The 15,517-nt window shown below is 50.6% G+C and overlaps 1 protein-coding gene across 4 annotated transcripts in view; it reads left to right on the top strand.

Moving 5' to 3' along the window:
• Positions 1 to 15,517, top strand: part of LOC146869794 (patr class I histocompatibility antigen, A-2 alpha chain-like) — a 144,441-nt gene that overhangs the window by 42,625 nt on the left and 86,299 nt on the right. Inside the window, exons 2-4 of one of the 4 annotated variants that reach the window (XM_085616034.1) lie at positions 370 to 615; positions 880 to 931; positions 5,247 to 5,519. In XM_085616034.1, coding sequence (XP_085472160.1) covers positions 907 to 931; positions 5,247 to 5,519 — 298 coding nt within the window. In that variant the 5' untranslated portion in view covers positions 370 to 615; positions 880 to 906. The remainder of the gene's footprint in view (positions 1 to 369; positions 616 to 879; positions 932 to 5,246; positions 5,520 to 15,517) is intronic. The other 3 variants (XM_085615819.1, XM_085615896.1, XM_085615971.1) reach the window with 3 other exon arrangements.

Genomic DNA, 15,517 nt, shown 5'->3' with positions numbered 1-15,517 from the left:
CCATGAAATTTGTGTGGTCTGTATACCTGAGGGGCGTGGTCAGATAAATCAAGGGCCCCGCCATCAGCGTAAGAAGGGCGTGGTCACAGCTGAAGGGATGTGTTTATGTAAATACAGGCCCGCACTGTCATCACCGTATTCCTTCATAACCAGGATCCCACTGCCCCCTCACCACGGTGGGAAAAGGAAGAGGGCAGTGTTGCACACGGTGGGGAGGCCTTGACTGCAGCTGTGTGTGAGGCCGTTCTCTATCCCGGTCTCCCCCACCCCTCTCGTTGGTGGGGGTCAGTGTTGTGTGGGGTGCGGAGGGAATGTATTACATGTGGGGGGCGCTCTCTCCTCTGATCCTCTGTCCCTCTCTCCCCCCAGGCTCACACTCCCTACGGTACTTCGCCTCCTCCCTCTCGGAGCCCCTCCCCGGGGTCCCTGAGTTCTCCTTAGTGGGGTACATGGATGACGTCCCCATTGTGGCTTACACCAGTGAGAGCCGTAGGCTGGAGCCCCGGGCCCCCTGGATGGAGAGGATCACTGACGAGGAACCCCAGTACTGGGAGGAGCAGACAGAGAACAGCCGAGGAGCGGAGCAGGTGTTCAAGGCCTATACACACATAAAAGGTTCAGCACTATACACTATACACTTCTCATATAATCAGAGCATGTGACACAAATTGTAGGGTTTTCTTCTTTATTTATCTTGATCGCAGAGATCTGGTAATTCATATATTCACATAACCGTAGCCAACGCGTTTCGTCCCATTTTTTGGGAGTAAAGAGGGGAGTACTCTCTGGTTTCGTGCACCACTATTCACTGACTACAAGAACCACTGATATTTGCTGGGTGCGGATTTAATTAGCCTCTACCCTCATCTTTGTGCTCAGGTGTTCAAGGCCGATGTGAGGACCGTGATGAGCAGAGTCAACCAGACCATGGGTGAGTGACACCAGGGGAGGGGCAACCAGACTGGGGGTGAGTGACACCGGGGGGGGAAACCAGACTGGGGGTCAGTGATACTGGGGGGGGGGTGACCTGGACAGGGGTGAGTGACATCAGGGGAGGTGCAACCAGACAGGGTGGTGACCACACTGGGGGTGACACAATGTGTAGTGGGAGCAACCAGACTGGGGTGGGTGACACCGGGGGAGGGGTTACCAGACTGGAGGTGAGTGACACCAGGGGAGTGGCAATCAGACTGGGGATGAGTGACACCAGGGGAGGGGCAACCCGACTGGGGTGAGTGACACCAGGGGAGGGGCAACCAGACTGGGGATGAGTGGCACTAGGGGAGGGGCAACCAGACCGGGGTGAGTGACACCGGGGGGGGGGGGGAAACCAGACTGGGGGTCAGTGATACTGGGGGGGGGGGTGACCTGGACAGGGGTGAGTGACATCAGGGGAGGTGCAACCAGACAGGGTGGTGACCACACTGGGGGTGACACAATGTGTAGTGGGAGCAACCAGACTGGGGTGGGTGACACCGGGGGAGGGGTTACCAGACTGGGGATGAGTGACACCAGGGGAGGGGCAACCAGACTGGGGGTGAGTGACACCAGGGAGTGGCAACCAGACTGGGGATGAGTGACACCAGGGGAGGGGCAACCAGACTGGGGGTGAGTGACACCAGGGGAGGGGCAACCAGACTGGGGTGAGTGACACCAGGGGAGTGGCAACCAGACTGGGGATGAGTGACACCAGGGGAGGGGCAACCAGACTGGGGGTGAGTGACACCAGGGGAGGGGCAACCAGACCGGGGGTCAGTGATACTGGGGGGTGACCAGGCCAGGGGTGAGTGTCATCAGGGGAAGTGCAACCAGACAGGGTGGTGACCACACTGGGGGGGACACAATGGGTAGTGGGACCAACCAGACCGGGGTGAGTGACACCGGGGAGGGGTTACCAGACTGGGTATGAGTGATACTAGGGGAGGGGCAACCCGACTGGGGATGAGTGACACCAGGGGAGGGGAAACCAGACCATTGGTGAGTGCCATAAGGTAGGGGCAATCAGACTGGGTGTCAGTGATACCATGGGGTGGGGGGGCCAGGTAAAGGGTAACACCAGGGAAGGGGCAACCAGGCAGGGTGGTGACCACACTGGGGGTGACACAACGTGTAGTGGGAGCAACCAGACTGGAGGTGAGTGACACCGGGGGAGGGGCAACTGGACTGGAGGTGAGCGCCACCGGGGAGGTGGTGGCAACCAGATGGGGGAGGAGGGACACTGAGGGAGAGAGAGGGCAACCAGACCGGGGGTGAGTGACACTGGTAGAGGGGTAACCAGACCTGGGGGGAGTGACAACGGAAGGATGGGCAACCAGACGGTGGGTCAGTGATACGGAGTGATACCGGTGGAGGGGCAACCAGACAGGATGGTGACCACACTGGGGTTGACACAACGGATAGTGGTAGCAACCAGACTAGAGGTGATTGACACTGGGGGAGGGACAACTGGACCGTGGGTAAGTGCCACCGGGGAGATGGGGGCAACCAGATGGGTGAGGAGAAGGGCACTGGGGGAGAGGGGGCAACCAGACAGGGGGTGAGGGACCCTGGTAGAGGGGCAACCAGACTGGGGGTCGGTGATACTGGGGGGGGGACACAGGCCAGAGGTGAGTGACACCTGTGGAGGGGCAACCAGACAGGGAGGACCACATTGGGGGTGACACAACGGGTTGAGGGGGGGGGCAAGCAGACCAGGGGTGAGTGACACTGGTAGAGGTGTAACCAGAACAGGGGTGAGTGACACAAGAGGGAGGGGCAACCAGACCCGGAGTGAGTGACACTGGGGGGGGGCTACCAGACAGGGGCTGAGTGACACCGGGGAGGGGCAACCAGACCCAGGGTGATGACACCAAGGCAAAATCAAAGGGGATGATGGACGGAGTGTTGAACATTGCAGACATGGCCATATGCAAATCAGTCTGACCCTGTGCCTCATGGGAACAGTCCAGCCCGAACTGCCAAGCCATGTCTTACTTGGACCGGAAACAAGCATCCTGGGGCCGGTTTCTGTCTAATCAGCCGTCTTCAGCCAGGCTTGCTTGAATCCAGTGGCAAAGTGAGCAAGAGACCAACGTCTGGGCATACCCTGCCAACTTAGGGCGAACAAAGCAAAACCAAAGGGGATGATGGACGGAGTGATGAACATTGCAAACACTCACCCCCATTCAACTGACCTGGGTTTAATCCATCATCATTCTTTAGCTCACTCCGCCACCCCAGTTCAGACATGGCCATATGCAAATCAGTCTGACCCTGTGCCTCATGGGAACAGTCCAGCCCGAACTGCCAAAAAGCCATGTCTTCCCTATACCGGAAACAAGCAACTTGGGACCGGTTTCTGGCATTTCAGCCGTCTTCAGCCAGGCCAGCTTGAATCCAGTGGCAAAGTGAGCAAGGGACCCACATCTGGGCATATCCTCCCAACTTAGGGCGAACAAAGCAAAACCAAAGGGGATGATAGACGGAGTGATGAACATTGCAAACACTCACCCCCAGTCAACTGATCTGGGTTTAATCCATCACCGTTCTTTAGCCCACTCTGCCACCCCAGTTCAGACATCGCCATATGCAAATCAGTCTGACCATGTGCCTCATGGGAACAGTCCAGCCCGAACTGCCAAGCCATGTCTTCCCTGGACCATCCTGGGACCGGTTTCTGGCTAATCACCTGTCATCAGCCAGGCTAGCATGAATCCAGTGTGATGACACCAACGGAGAGGGGGTACTGGGGAGGACCAGACCCAGGGTGAATGACACCAAGGTTAGGGAGTATGAGTAACACGGACAAGGGTTGGGGGTGAGGAATAGCAGGGGTGAGTGGTGGGGTCATTATTTACAGAACAAGACTGGGTCGGATTGGTAACGCAGGCACTTGAGCAATTCCAGAGGTTCCGGTGTCCATTTCCAGTGGTGGACCGCTGTCGTTTGAGCAATCTTGGGTGTCGATTTGGGTGGTTTCTGCGTTGTTCGGATAGCGCAAGCAGCACAGTGGGTGCCTGAGTGACCTTTCTAGAGACAGATGGGCGTCCATTACCTCCCTTTTTTCAACAGGCAGAGGTGTCACTCCTTTTCTCTCGCTGGACCGGACAATTAATGTGTGCATACTGAGCGGGGGCAGGGGCCCTGAGCAGAAGTGACCCCACTTGTTTTCATGTGTGTTTGACCAGTGTAAACTAACCTGTGCATTCCCCACCCCGTTTAATAAAATTTCGCGAAGCAGTGATTTGCGGAAAAGCAATATGCAAATGTGGCCCACTTTTTTTTGCCTGTCACGGCCGATTTTGAATCCCAATCCAACCCTGTGAGTGACATGGAAGTTGAGGGGGGGTTGGAAGAGCGAGATGGGGGTGGGGCTCAACTGCACCTGATTGTATGACTGTGAATTGATCTCGACTTGGGGGAGGGGACCCAAGAAGAGGGGGGCTGAAGGGTCAGAGTGAGGCAGTGTTTGGTGGGTATGACTAGGGAAGGGGATCTCCAGTGCAGTCACACATAACATTTTCAAGCCCAGAAGCTGCGATTGGTGTTTGTTCACGAGAAGTGGGTTAACCAGGCCCCCTCACCACACCCATACAAGGGCAACACTGCTCCCCACTCCCCCATTAGACATACTATGTGCTGTCCTCCGTCAGATTTCACTTTGCCCCCCTCCCAGACCTCGATAGGGGACAGCTCAATTGGAGGGCGGATTCTCATCTACAATCACTGTCTGCCTGGCATCCTTGCCCCCATTTGGGTCCTCACTTTGCTTCTCCTCAGCCCCTCACTTTCCCACCCCTATAGGTCTCCATATGGCGCAGGTTTATGGCTGCACGCTCTGGGTGAGCAGTGTCCGCGCGGCTGGTCGGAGGGGGGTGTTTCTTGGATCCCCCCCACCCTCTGCATGGAGACATCGGACCCTCATATTGCCCCCCCTCCCCACCCAGGTCTCGTTTCACCTCTGGTCTCTGAACATTCACATCTCTCTTTGCTGCTCCCCCCTCAGAAAGGCAGATCTCACTCTCTGCCGCTCCTTCATCTCCCCACTACAGGACATGCTCCACAAACCCCTCACTCTCCTCTCCTCCCCCTCAAGGTCACATGGTGCAGTTTATGTCAGTGAGCTCAGGCTGACGTGCTCAATGTGAGGGTTTGTTTCTCCCCTCGCTGTCTGTCTGGAGGTGTCGAACCTTCGCTCCCTCCTTGGCCCTCCTTGGCCCTCATTCTGCCCCTTCAGCCCCTCACTCTCCTCTGTCCTCTCCCCTCAGGTCTCCACAATGTCCAGCTGATGTACGGCTGTGAGCTCCGGGACGACGGCTCCATCGGTGGGTTCCGTCAGGACGCCTTCGACGGACACGACTTCATCAGCTTCGACAAGGACAGACTGACCTACACGGCGGCCATGGATGCGGCCAGGATCACACAGGACCAATGGAACTCGGAGAGGAGCATCGCACGGCGACGGAAGGACTACCTGGAGGGGAGGTGCATTGACTTCCTGAAGAAATACCTGAAGCTCGGGGCGGAGAGGCTGCAGACAGGTGGGTTATGGGATTTATATAGCGCTTACTGCCCTCACCAGGCACTGAATTCTATCTGTGCACAGGCACTGGCAGTGCTGTATGGAATTGAGCTCGGGGTGGGGCGCTTCCAGTAAAGGAAGGATCCTGGAGGGGGAGGTGCAATAGTACCTGAAGAAATACCTGAAGCTCGGGGCGGAGAGGCTGCAGACAGGTGGGTTATGGGTAATTATATAATGCTTACTGCCCCCCACCAAGCACTGGCGCGCTTGCCCTGCACAGAGCTCACGGATTAGTGCATGAGGTCCAGTCTGCCCCCCCTCCCATCTTGCAGTCTCTGGTATTTTTGTCTACCACCCCTTGGTTATTAGATAGGTTGTGCGGAAGCAGTCACAGTGTTGAACACTGTAAAAGACCGCTGGGGGCCTTGCGGGATATACAAAGTAAGGAGCTTTGCACCCCCGTAGGATGTCCATTTTCTCCACCCGCTCCACCCGCTCCGGCCACAAACGCCCCCTCCCGGTTTGCCCTCTTGCCTTGATGGTTTCTACTCTTCTCTGTCAAGGGCGGGGAGGGTGGCATGGGGGGACTGAATACTTGTAGAGGGGGGACACAGTTGTAACACAGCGAGCATTGTTTTCCCCCCTATTTTTTGCAGCCCTATTTGAGGAGGTCCTGTCTTCTTCCCTGGCATCTCCGACCCCTTCCCCACCCTCCCTACCCCCCAGTATTTCCCTCCCACCCTCCCCTCCCTAAAGTATTTCCCTCCCCCCTCGGAGCTCCTCCCATGAGCCCCCCTTTTGTCTTGCAGAGGTGTCAGCATTGTGCAGGCTGCCTGTGTGCTGCTGGTTACACACAAATTTCACAACTGTCAGTAACACACTCTCATACACACTATGTCATGTTCCTATTGTTGGGAGATTGGAGCCATTACACTTGTTTCATTTATGTTGTTTACCATCTTCCTGACTTGTACATAAAATATATTACCCTATTACTTGGAAACAAAACATGGGGCTACACAAACTAAGGAAAAACAGATTTTGCTCACCGTGCTATAACACTGCCCCACCCCTTTACTCTTTACAATACAACACATAATATCTATTTTTTTTAATGTGAGCAACATCAAATACCATTTGTGTTGTCAGGACTTTAAGTGGGATGCAAAAAAGTCAGGGGATTCTAAGAGGGGCGTGGCCTGTGTAATTACAGGGGTGGTTTAAACATGTGAACTAAATTTCTGTGATTCCCGTAGCGTGCCACCAGCTAAGTGTTATTGCATCCAGATATGTAACAAAGCAACTGACATACACCTAAAACCAACCAGGACTATGTTCTTTGTCAGTGGTTGTTAGCTGTTTAAGATAAATAAGTAATTAATATTAAATATATTTTTAAATTTGAGAAACTCACCTGTGGAAGAGATCATGGTCTGCACCATGACATAGGCCTTTCTCACGGATTGCGATCTTGTTGGACCGGGAGGGTTGCCCAAAGTGTTACCTTCATAGAGGTAGAAAGTTTCCACCTTCACCAGGAGTTAAGTAGTGCAAACACAGTGATGGTGGTAGCGTAATGTGTTGTGATTAGTAGGAGTGACCAGGTCTTTTTTACCCTGTGTCACTGAAGTGAAGCCTACAGGCTCCCTTACCTTTTTTAATTGCTGCTGCTGTGAGCTTAACTCATCCTTGGCCTACCTCAGGTAAATGTACAGTGTAGAGCGGCTCAGGAGTAGTGACTGCACTGGATGTATGTGTGCCTGGGAAAGGTACAGTACAGGGATAGAGCACTACTGTTCATGTACTGGATGTATGAATGCCTGCGAGGCATGATACATTACATGAGATATGTACTGCTGTGCAGTGCGTGCACAGGGATCGCATGTGCTGGGTGTATGTGTGCCTGTGTGAAGTACAGTACACAAAGGGTGAAGAGTTGTGCTGCGCACTCCTGGTGAGTGTGTGTGCGCTGGCAGTTTGTGTGTGTTTGTAAATAGCACACTCTGGTACAATACTGAAAAGCTACTGTACAAGTGCTGGACAGTAGGCGTGATGTGAATGTCCATTGAGTGCAAGTGTGCCTGCAGTGGCACATTACAAGGGCACCAGGTTCCATTTTTGGAGGTCTGGCCCGGTGTGGTTAAGACGTGAGAAGGAGGAGAGGAATCTCCTGAGTCGTATTTATGTGTGGCTGCATTCCTGTGAGCTGGGTGGGACACTCAAAGGAGGCAGGAACTCTCCCTTAACACCTCATAAGGGTGCTCTTTGACTCAGTGACAGATCACAGGGAAGGACCCTGGACATATTTCAGGAAGAGAAATGAGGCAACCTTTTGATGCACATATCACTCTGGCTGACTTTCAGGTGTGATCTCTGGTCACTCCCATAAACTGTGCTGTGCGATATCCCCGCCTTGGAGCCTCTCATGCTGTGACAGGCATGCTTTCAGGAGGAAAGAAGAAAAGGAAAGATGACTGTGAAAAAGAGAGCAAAAACCCACCGAATACCAAGACCCTAGAAGCTACGTACTTACCTTACAGAGACCAGTTTTCCCACGGAGAGATCCCAAAACCATCGCGGACCTGGAAGGGAAAGGGTTAAACCATTCCTCCTGGATTCTCCCAAACGGGAAGAAGAGGAATCCAATCAATAGGAGAATCAATCAGGGACTTTGCTGGGAGGAGTCAAGAACGGCGTGACACAGGAAAAGGAGGACGTCGGTGTTTAAGGGGGAGGCAAGGAGTCGGTGGACGCGGCGACATGGAGCCCAGGGAGAAAGTTGCACGAAGAAGACGAAGACGAGACGAACAGAGACTGGTGTGAGGACTGGTGGATTCCTCCTGGTGGACTCAACGGGAGAGTTGCGGCTTTGGGGGTGAGTGATTATGAATCGGGTATTTAAAGCCAGGGAGCAGGGTAGGGAGGAAGGAAGGAAGGGAAAGCTGTTGTTCGTGTTTTAGGTCGAGCCTAGTGCAGCGCGCATTGGCTGCTCTATGGGAGGCTTCTTGTAAGCACTCCCAACTCCCTAGAGCTTTTCCCCTTGTTGTTTTTCTTACGCCCACACATTTTATTGGCCATTGCGTAAGGCTTTCACAAAAGAAAGCACACAAATGGCCAAAGGCGTGGGTATGTCCCGCCTTATCTTTAAATGTTCCTTCCCCTAGCCTATGTGTCTCGGGAGCGAGCGCAGTCATTACCGGCGCGCAGTGTGCCAGCTGCACAGCAGGCTGCATTCCAGTATCAGGTTACTTGTCCTTCACAGCAGGCGCTCGCATTTATAAAGCACCGTAGCAGGCTGCTCCTAATTAGCAACAATGGCAGGCGCATTTTTTTTTTTTTTTAGCATACTAAATAAGGTGTCCGCCCTTGCCTACACGTTACATAATTTATACACAAATGTTGATGTGTACTATTTCACATGCAATTTTTACTCCTGGAAAGTGGAAAACTGAACACAGCCATATATATACTCGCAAAAAGAACTATTGATGGACAGAATGCAGAACAATGTCATACATTCACCCCAGTACAGAGATCTTGGCCTAAATCCATCGTTTTTTTGCTCACCATGCTATTCCAGTTTGGACCCAGCTATATGCAAATCAGTCTTGACCCTGTGCCCTATGGGAACAGTCCAGCCCGAACTGCCGGGCCAGGTCCTCCCTGGACTGGAAACAAGCATCTTAGGACTGGTTTCGGGGTTTCACCCCTCTTCAGCCAGGATAGCTTGACACCAGTGGCGTAGTGAGCACGGGACCCACGTCTGGGCATACCCATACCGACTCGATCTTGGTCATGGAACTACCTCTGAGGCATTCTTGTCACAACTCACCCACAATGTGGCTTGAAGCAATGGCCTTTCTGATGTATTCTTGTTTTAGCTCTGACATCATGTGACCTGAGCAGATGACACATTTGAATAGGGTTGGTTCAGCGTAGTGCAGAAAGTGTTCAAAACATATACTTTCGAATGTTATCGGTAATCGAGGATCTTGCCTCGCAATCTTTTTTAAGGGGAAACACTGTTGTTTCAATTTTCTCAAAATATCACAAGTTGCCAGTTTCACCGACCAGTTAATTTTAACAGTAAAACATTATTTCACTTATATTACAATCTCGGACCTTTGCAAGTGTGCTGTGTGAATCATGAATATTTGGCAGTCTATAATCCTGGTGTTCGTTTCACTACAGAACTGCTTCTGAGTGGAAACAAGGTCCGACCGCATGCGCACTAGAGCCGTAGAAAGTGAAATTGGGCCGGCCCTAAACCCTGTCGTTGATCTACAGTTAATCTCGGTCTTGGTCTCTGAACTACACATTCACCTGAACTTTCATCTTGTTACGGTCAATCTCGAAGACTACGAGGCCACTTGCGTGGCACCAGCATGTTCTCCAAATGTTAAGTAGTAATAGTGAAGAAGGAGAGGGGTGACTACATAATACCACTCAGTGCCACATAGTTACACACCACATAATTTACACTCTACTCAATGCAACATAGGTACACTCCACATAATACCACTCCGTACCACATTATTAAATGTCACATAATTACACTCTACTCAATGCAACATAAATACACTCCACATAATACCACTCAGTGCCATATAATTTCACGCCACAAAATTGCACTCTACTCAATGCAACATAAATACACTCCATATATTACCACTCACTGCCACATAATTACATGCTACATATTTACACTCTACTCAATGCAACATAAATACACTCCATATAATACCACTGTGCCACATAATTACATACCACATAATTACAATTGCACTCTACTCAATGCAACATAAATACACTCCACAAAATCCAACTCAGTGCGACATAGTTACACGCCACATATTTACACGCCACATAATTATACTCTACTCAATGCAACATAAATACACTCCACATAATATCACTCAGTGCCACATAATTACACGCCACATAATTACACTCTACACAATGCCACATAAATAAACTCCACATAATACCACTCAGTGCCACGTAATTATATGCTACATAATTACAATGCACTCAATGCAACATACACTCCAAATAATACCACTCAGTGACACATAATTACATGCCACATAATTACACTCTACTCAGTACATCATAAATAAAATACACTCCACATAATACCACTCAGTACCACATGATTACACACCACATAATTACACTCTACTCAATGCAACATAAATACACTCCACATAATACCACTCAGTACCACATAATTTTATGTTAAAGTCTTTTTTAATCAGGTTGTTCATTGTATATAATGTCGTCTTGGTTTGTATAAAGGTAACAAAAATGCTTAACACTTTTCATTACAATTTCTAACATGTTGCACAGCAGCCACAATGCTCTAAACACATAGGGTCCCACAGGCGAAACCTATTGGCTATGCCAATGCTTGTTTTATGGTGCATTGCGCTCGTGAGGATTAAGACGTTAAAGGCTGCACATGCGGGGATTTATTCAGGCACCGGGAACCCAGAGCACTACGTGCATGTTTTTTTCCCCCTCTCTCTTAATTAAGACACTGACTAACGAACAGGGTCTAAAGACGTGCTAATAGTTAAGGAGAGGCTTTAGAAAAGCCTCATGAACTGCCTCCTGAACAGAATAGACTTGGCCTATTCTTTCTTTTTTTTCCTTTTTTTCTTATGTTCTCTTTTGAAGTATCCTGAAATAAGGAGCACTGGTCCTAAAAACCTGTGTATATACACATATACATTTATATGTGTAGTACTTTGAGTTAGTCAGCAGCGTGCGTTAGGAAAAGTGTTAACGTTGGAGGAATATCCTTTATTTTGAAAGCTCCTGTCCTAAATGTGATTCTTGTGATAAAGCGTGAATGAGAAAAGGGCACAGACCAACCACAAACCTTCTCTAGCACTTTCACCCTTTCTTTCTTCAAGACCCAAGAGAGCGCGTGAAATCCTTATCCTTTCTTTCCTATCTGATCACACCAGGTGTGGTGAAGGATACTATCTCAGTTTAACCCTCCACCCCCTCAGAGATTACAGAGCCACAAGATACTTACCATCATTTTCTCATCTCTTCGTGCCTCCTGGGGATTATGGTCAAAAGAAGAGTCACCCGAAGGAGACCACCACAGAGAAAAGAGTGATCTATACAAGAGAAGGAAAAAAAAGAAACCGGACAAACAGTGAAGCATAAGAAACCGAAATCTAGAGAAAAAAGTTACATCTTTCACAAGCGAACTCAATTGAAACAATAAAGAATTCAAAATTGAGAAGCATATTAAGCCTCCTAGTTTCTATTTCCGCCCATCCCTTCCACAATGTCCACTTCAAAAGAAGCAGAACCCCAACATAAAACTTCAAAGACTCAGACCCTAAATCACATTTGGTGACTGTAAATGTACTGTAAGAAGGGGAGGTTGAGATCCCAAACTTTATCTGACAAGCAGCCATACGGGCTGTTTGAGGAGGAGAAGCTCTGCTAGACGTATGCCTGTGGCCAGGACTGGAGGCCAAGGCCTGCTAGCCTCTCTGCTGGGTGAGGTGTGGTAAACCAAGATCACCTGCCTTGGAGCTTGGAGCACCAGCGCCTGCCTGTTTGCCAAGGCCAGTGTGCCCTGTGAGGAAAAGGAAAGTATTGAAGGGAGTGAGATCGAGTGGGGAGCCCCACCTATAGGACTCCCTGAGCAAGGTGCAATGAAAACGGCAGTATACCGATCTTCTCATTGCGTGTGTCCAAGAATGGTTGGGCAACCCTGTATGCCAGGAGGGGCCACTTCAGTGAGAGTGATCGCACCAGGAGAGTCTGCGTTTAGACCAAGAGTATCGCAATAATTTCGTATGCCAGGAGGTGCTGCTGGCACCAGTGTGGCCAAGAGTTTGGGTTCTTGCTGTGACCAGCTGGTCAAGCCCGCACACTGATCTGCACCAACGAATCCTCCGAGCATCGCAAGGATGTCGCAGAGGACATCACAGCAGTCATGAGCCGGAGGATAGCAGCAACACCACCCACTTCCTCACTCCTCTACACTCTTACTCCGCACCCATTACGGAAAGAGTGAATTACCTTGTGTTTGCCGAGCAGGAACAGCTCCAGTCGCTGGAACAGACTGGCAGAGCTGCTTGACCAAGAGAAACTGCTCCGCCGGGTGCATTATGTGCAGCCCGAGTTAGCCGCACAAGATCAGGACTCGTGAGCGCCGGCCTTGAGAAAGTACTCACTGCATCGCTGAACACTGCCTTACCGCTGGCGTGGGTAAGATTAGACCTGGGCCTTTGAAGCCCCGGGGGACTGTTTGCTAACGGTGCTGAGGTACCATAGACACTTTTGATTAATTCCTATGGTGTCAAAGGGGAACTCTTGAGTACGACGGACTAGAATGCATTACCTGGATGCAGCCATCTGTGAATGGGTAATAACCCTCACCACGTTATAAGACGTAGGGTGGGACAGGGATTTGCCTGAAAACGACTAGTGCCCCAACCACAAGGGGATTGTGTTATTGCTCATGAATGCCGTTAATCCTTTGCATCAGTAGATTTAGAAGTAAAATTCTGTTTCTTATGAAAGTAAGTATTAGACTGGACATTGATTTATTGTTCATACTGCACACATAATGAGTTATGAGCCATGTCATTCACCTGAATCTACACTCACAGCCCCCATCTCCCCTGAGGGAGCCTTTGATTGCTCTTCTACAGCAATCCCTAAGAGTGAAGTGCGGAAGGGGTGCTTGGTTCAGTTGCTCAGGATCCATAGTAGGCCAATGCCACAGAACATCAAGAGTAAAAGGCCTCAACCCCTCGGTTGGGCCCAGTAGCCCCTTTGTGTCCTTCGGCCCTCTGAAAGGGGTTCTGATAAATGCCAAACCACATTGAGACTACATTTAAGAAGAAGATCAGTCAGATATAGCCTCGAGTTTCCATCTGTGCACCAGCCAGACCCTATATCAGAGGCAATTCTAGATATACATCTAGGTAGTAACTGTAGGTCTGATACGACAGGGATCGTAAATCACGTAGGAGATATGGTAGATCATGGCTGCCCTTGTCCATTCATGTGTGTTCTTAGTATTAACCACCAACGAACTGTTCCCGAGTCAAATCTTTAGAAAATACCCTTGCCTACATTTTTTATTTGAAAAGAAGATGTGGCCACCAGTGGAGTCAGTGGTTAATGATAACCGACAGCCTTATAATCCAGCAGAGGATCAGGAAATAGGTACGGTTATGATCAATTTGAGATCTATGAAATGGCTTTATCCTCAGAGGGAGAAGAGCAGGGGACACTGCAGAGCTTCAAAGATAAAACCAAATTTGCCAACAGAGAGTTTAAAGATCTACGACAGTGCTGTGAATCCACTAACAGCAGAGGGGAGAACTGATTTGAGGCACCAATGGCAATAAACAACAGTGGAGATGAAGGTCCAGTGATCTGTCCCCCCTTCTGTGGTGTATGTGGTGGGGGTCACAAAACTCCACAGAAGCAGAGACTGGAAACAGACGAAACATTCATTAATAAATTCACCTACCGGATGTGGGAGGTTAGACACTGGTATTCAGTCATACAGAGGGGCATCCAGGAGCGTGGAGACAGAGGGACCCGGCGGTCCATGTGACTACATCAGATGCAACTCTCGAATGAGGAACTTGCCAATAGCTTCATCAGCATCGAGTACAGAAGATTTCCTCCCTCGTGCACAGGCGTGCACCAGAACACCTTCAGCTTGTGCGCAATACACCAAGCCATCGAGAACCCTTATAGGAGCCTGAGGTCAATGCGAGTATCTCATGCTTCTGATACCAGCCGATCGCTTCCCAATCTATCAGATCATTGATTAAACAATCAGATGGACCACACTGTTTTCGACTGAAGAGAAAGCTTAATGTCCAGAATGGCACCAAGTGTAGTGATCCATGTTGTTGCAGGTCCTTTTGCAGTCATCATATCTGCCTGTTTCAGGAAGCGTAGTGCCTGAAGCCAGTCTTTATCCAGGGGTACACCACCTTTAGTACACCTGTGGTCCCATCTTTTTTTGATAAATAAGTTTTATTCATTTTACAGAAATAGTACACCAGCCAATCTGCACCGTATTGCAATGATTGAGGATCATAGTCACAGTTTCCCAATGTCCAACGTACAAACATCAATAGGCAAAGGTGGAATGTAATTAGCCGAACCCCCCCACAGTCAGACCCCCGCCCCCTCCCAACCATTTCCCCCAAATTCTGCGGTATTTCTTAGGGCAACCCGTGCTGCATACATAACCTTCTCCTGCATGGCGCACCAGTCTACCCCATTTCGCCAACGCCCCAAACGCGGGGGTTCGGGGCATTTCCAAGAGGCGGCAATGTCTCAGGAGCGTGTGTTTAGGGTCGTGAGGAATCTCCCACCCCAGAACCTCGGAGAGTTCGTCTTCGATGCCCTGCCAAAATTCCGCCAAGAGGGAACAGGTCCAGACCATGTGGAAGAAGTCAGCAGGGTCACATCCACACCTGGTACAGGCTGGGGACGGACTAAGCCCTGTGCGATAAAGGCGTACAGGAGTGAGATATGCGGCATGCAAGTAGTAGAGCTGCACCAAACGCAGCCTGGCAGAGGCGGTGACCGTTCTAGGGGCCATAAGGGCGTCACGCCAGTCCTCTTCCTCCAAGGGGCCCACCCAGTCCACCCATTGCGCCTGCAGTCAGTCCAAGGAAGTTGGGGAATTGTTAATCATTGTACGATAAATGCGGGAGATGCCACCTTTCCCCAGGTCCCCAAACATGATATGGGCTTCGGGTGGGCTGTGAGCTGGCAACCGCGTGCCTGTTGTGAGGTGCGAGCGAAGGGCGTGTCGCAGCTGGAGGTAGCGAAAAAATTGTGAGCGGTGCAATGAGTACCTGGTTTGGAGATCCTCGAAGGAGCGCATAGGATCCCCCACCCAGACGTCCCCAAGCTGCGTAATGCCTATAAGGTCCCAAGCTTCGAAACCCCGAAGACCAGTCACCTCCCTAAGCCAGGTCCTGTGCCACAGGGGCGTACAGTGGGTCA

Source organism: Triturus cristatus, chromosome 1_1, assembly GCF_964204655.1.
Source record: "Triturus cristatus chromosome 1_1, aTriCri1.1, whole genome shotgun sequence".
Classification (NCBI taxonomy): Eukaryota; Metazoa; Chordata; class Amphibia; order Caudata; family Salamandridae; genus Triturus; species Triturus cristatus.
Note: the sequence above shows the minus strand (reverse complement) of the source record. Positions and strands in the feature narration are given on the sequence as shown.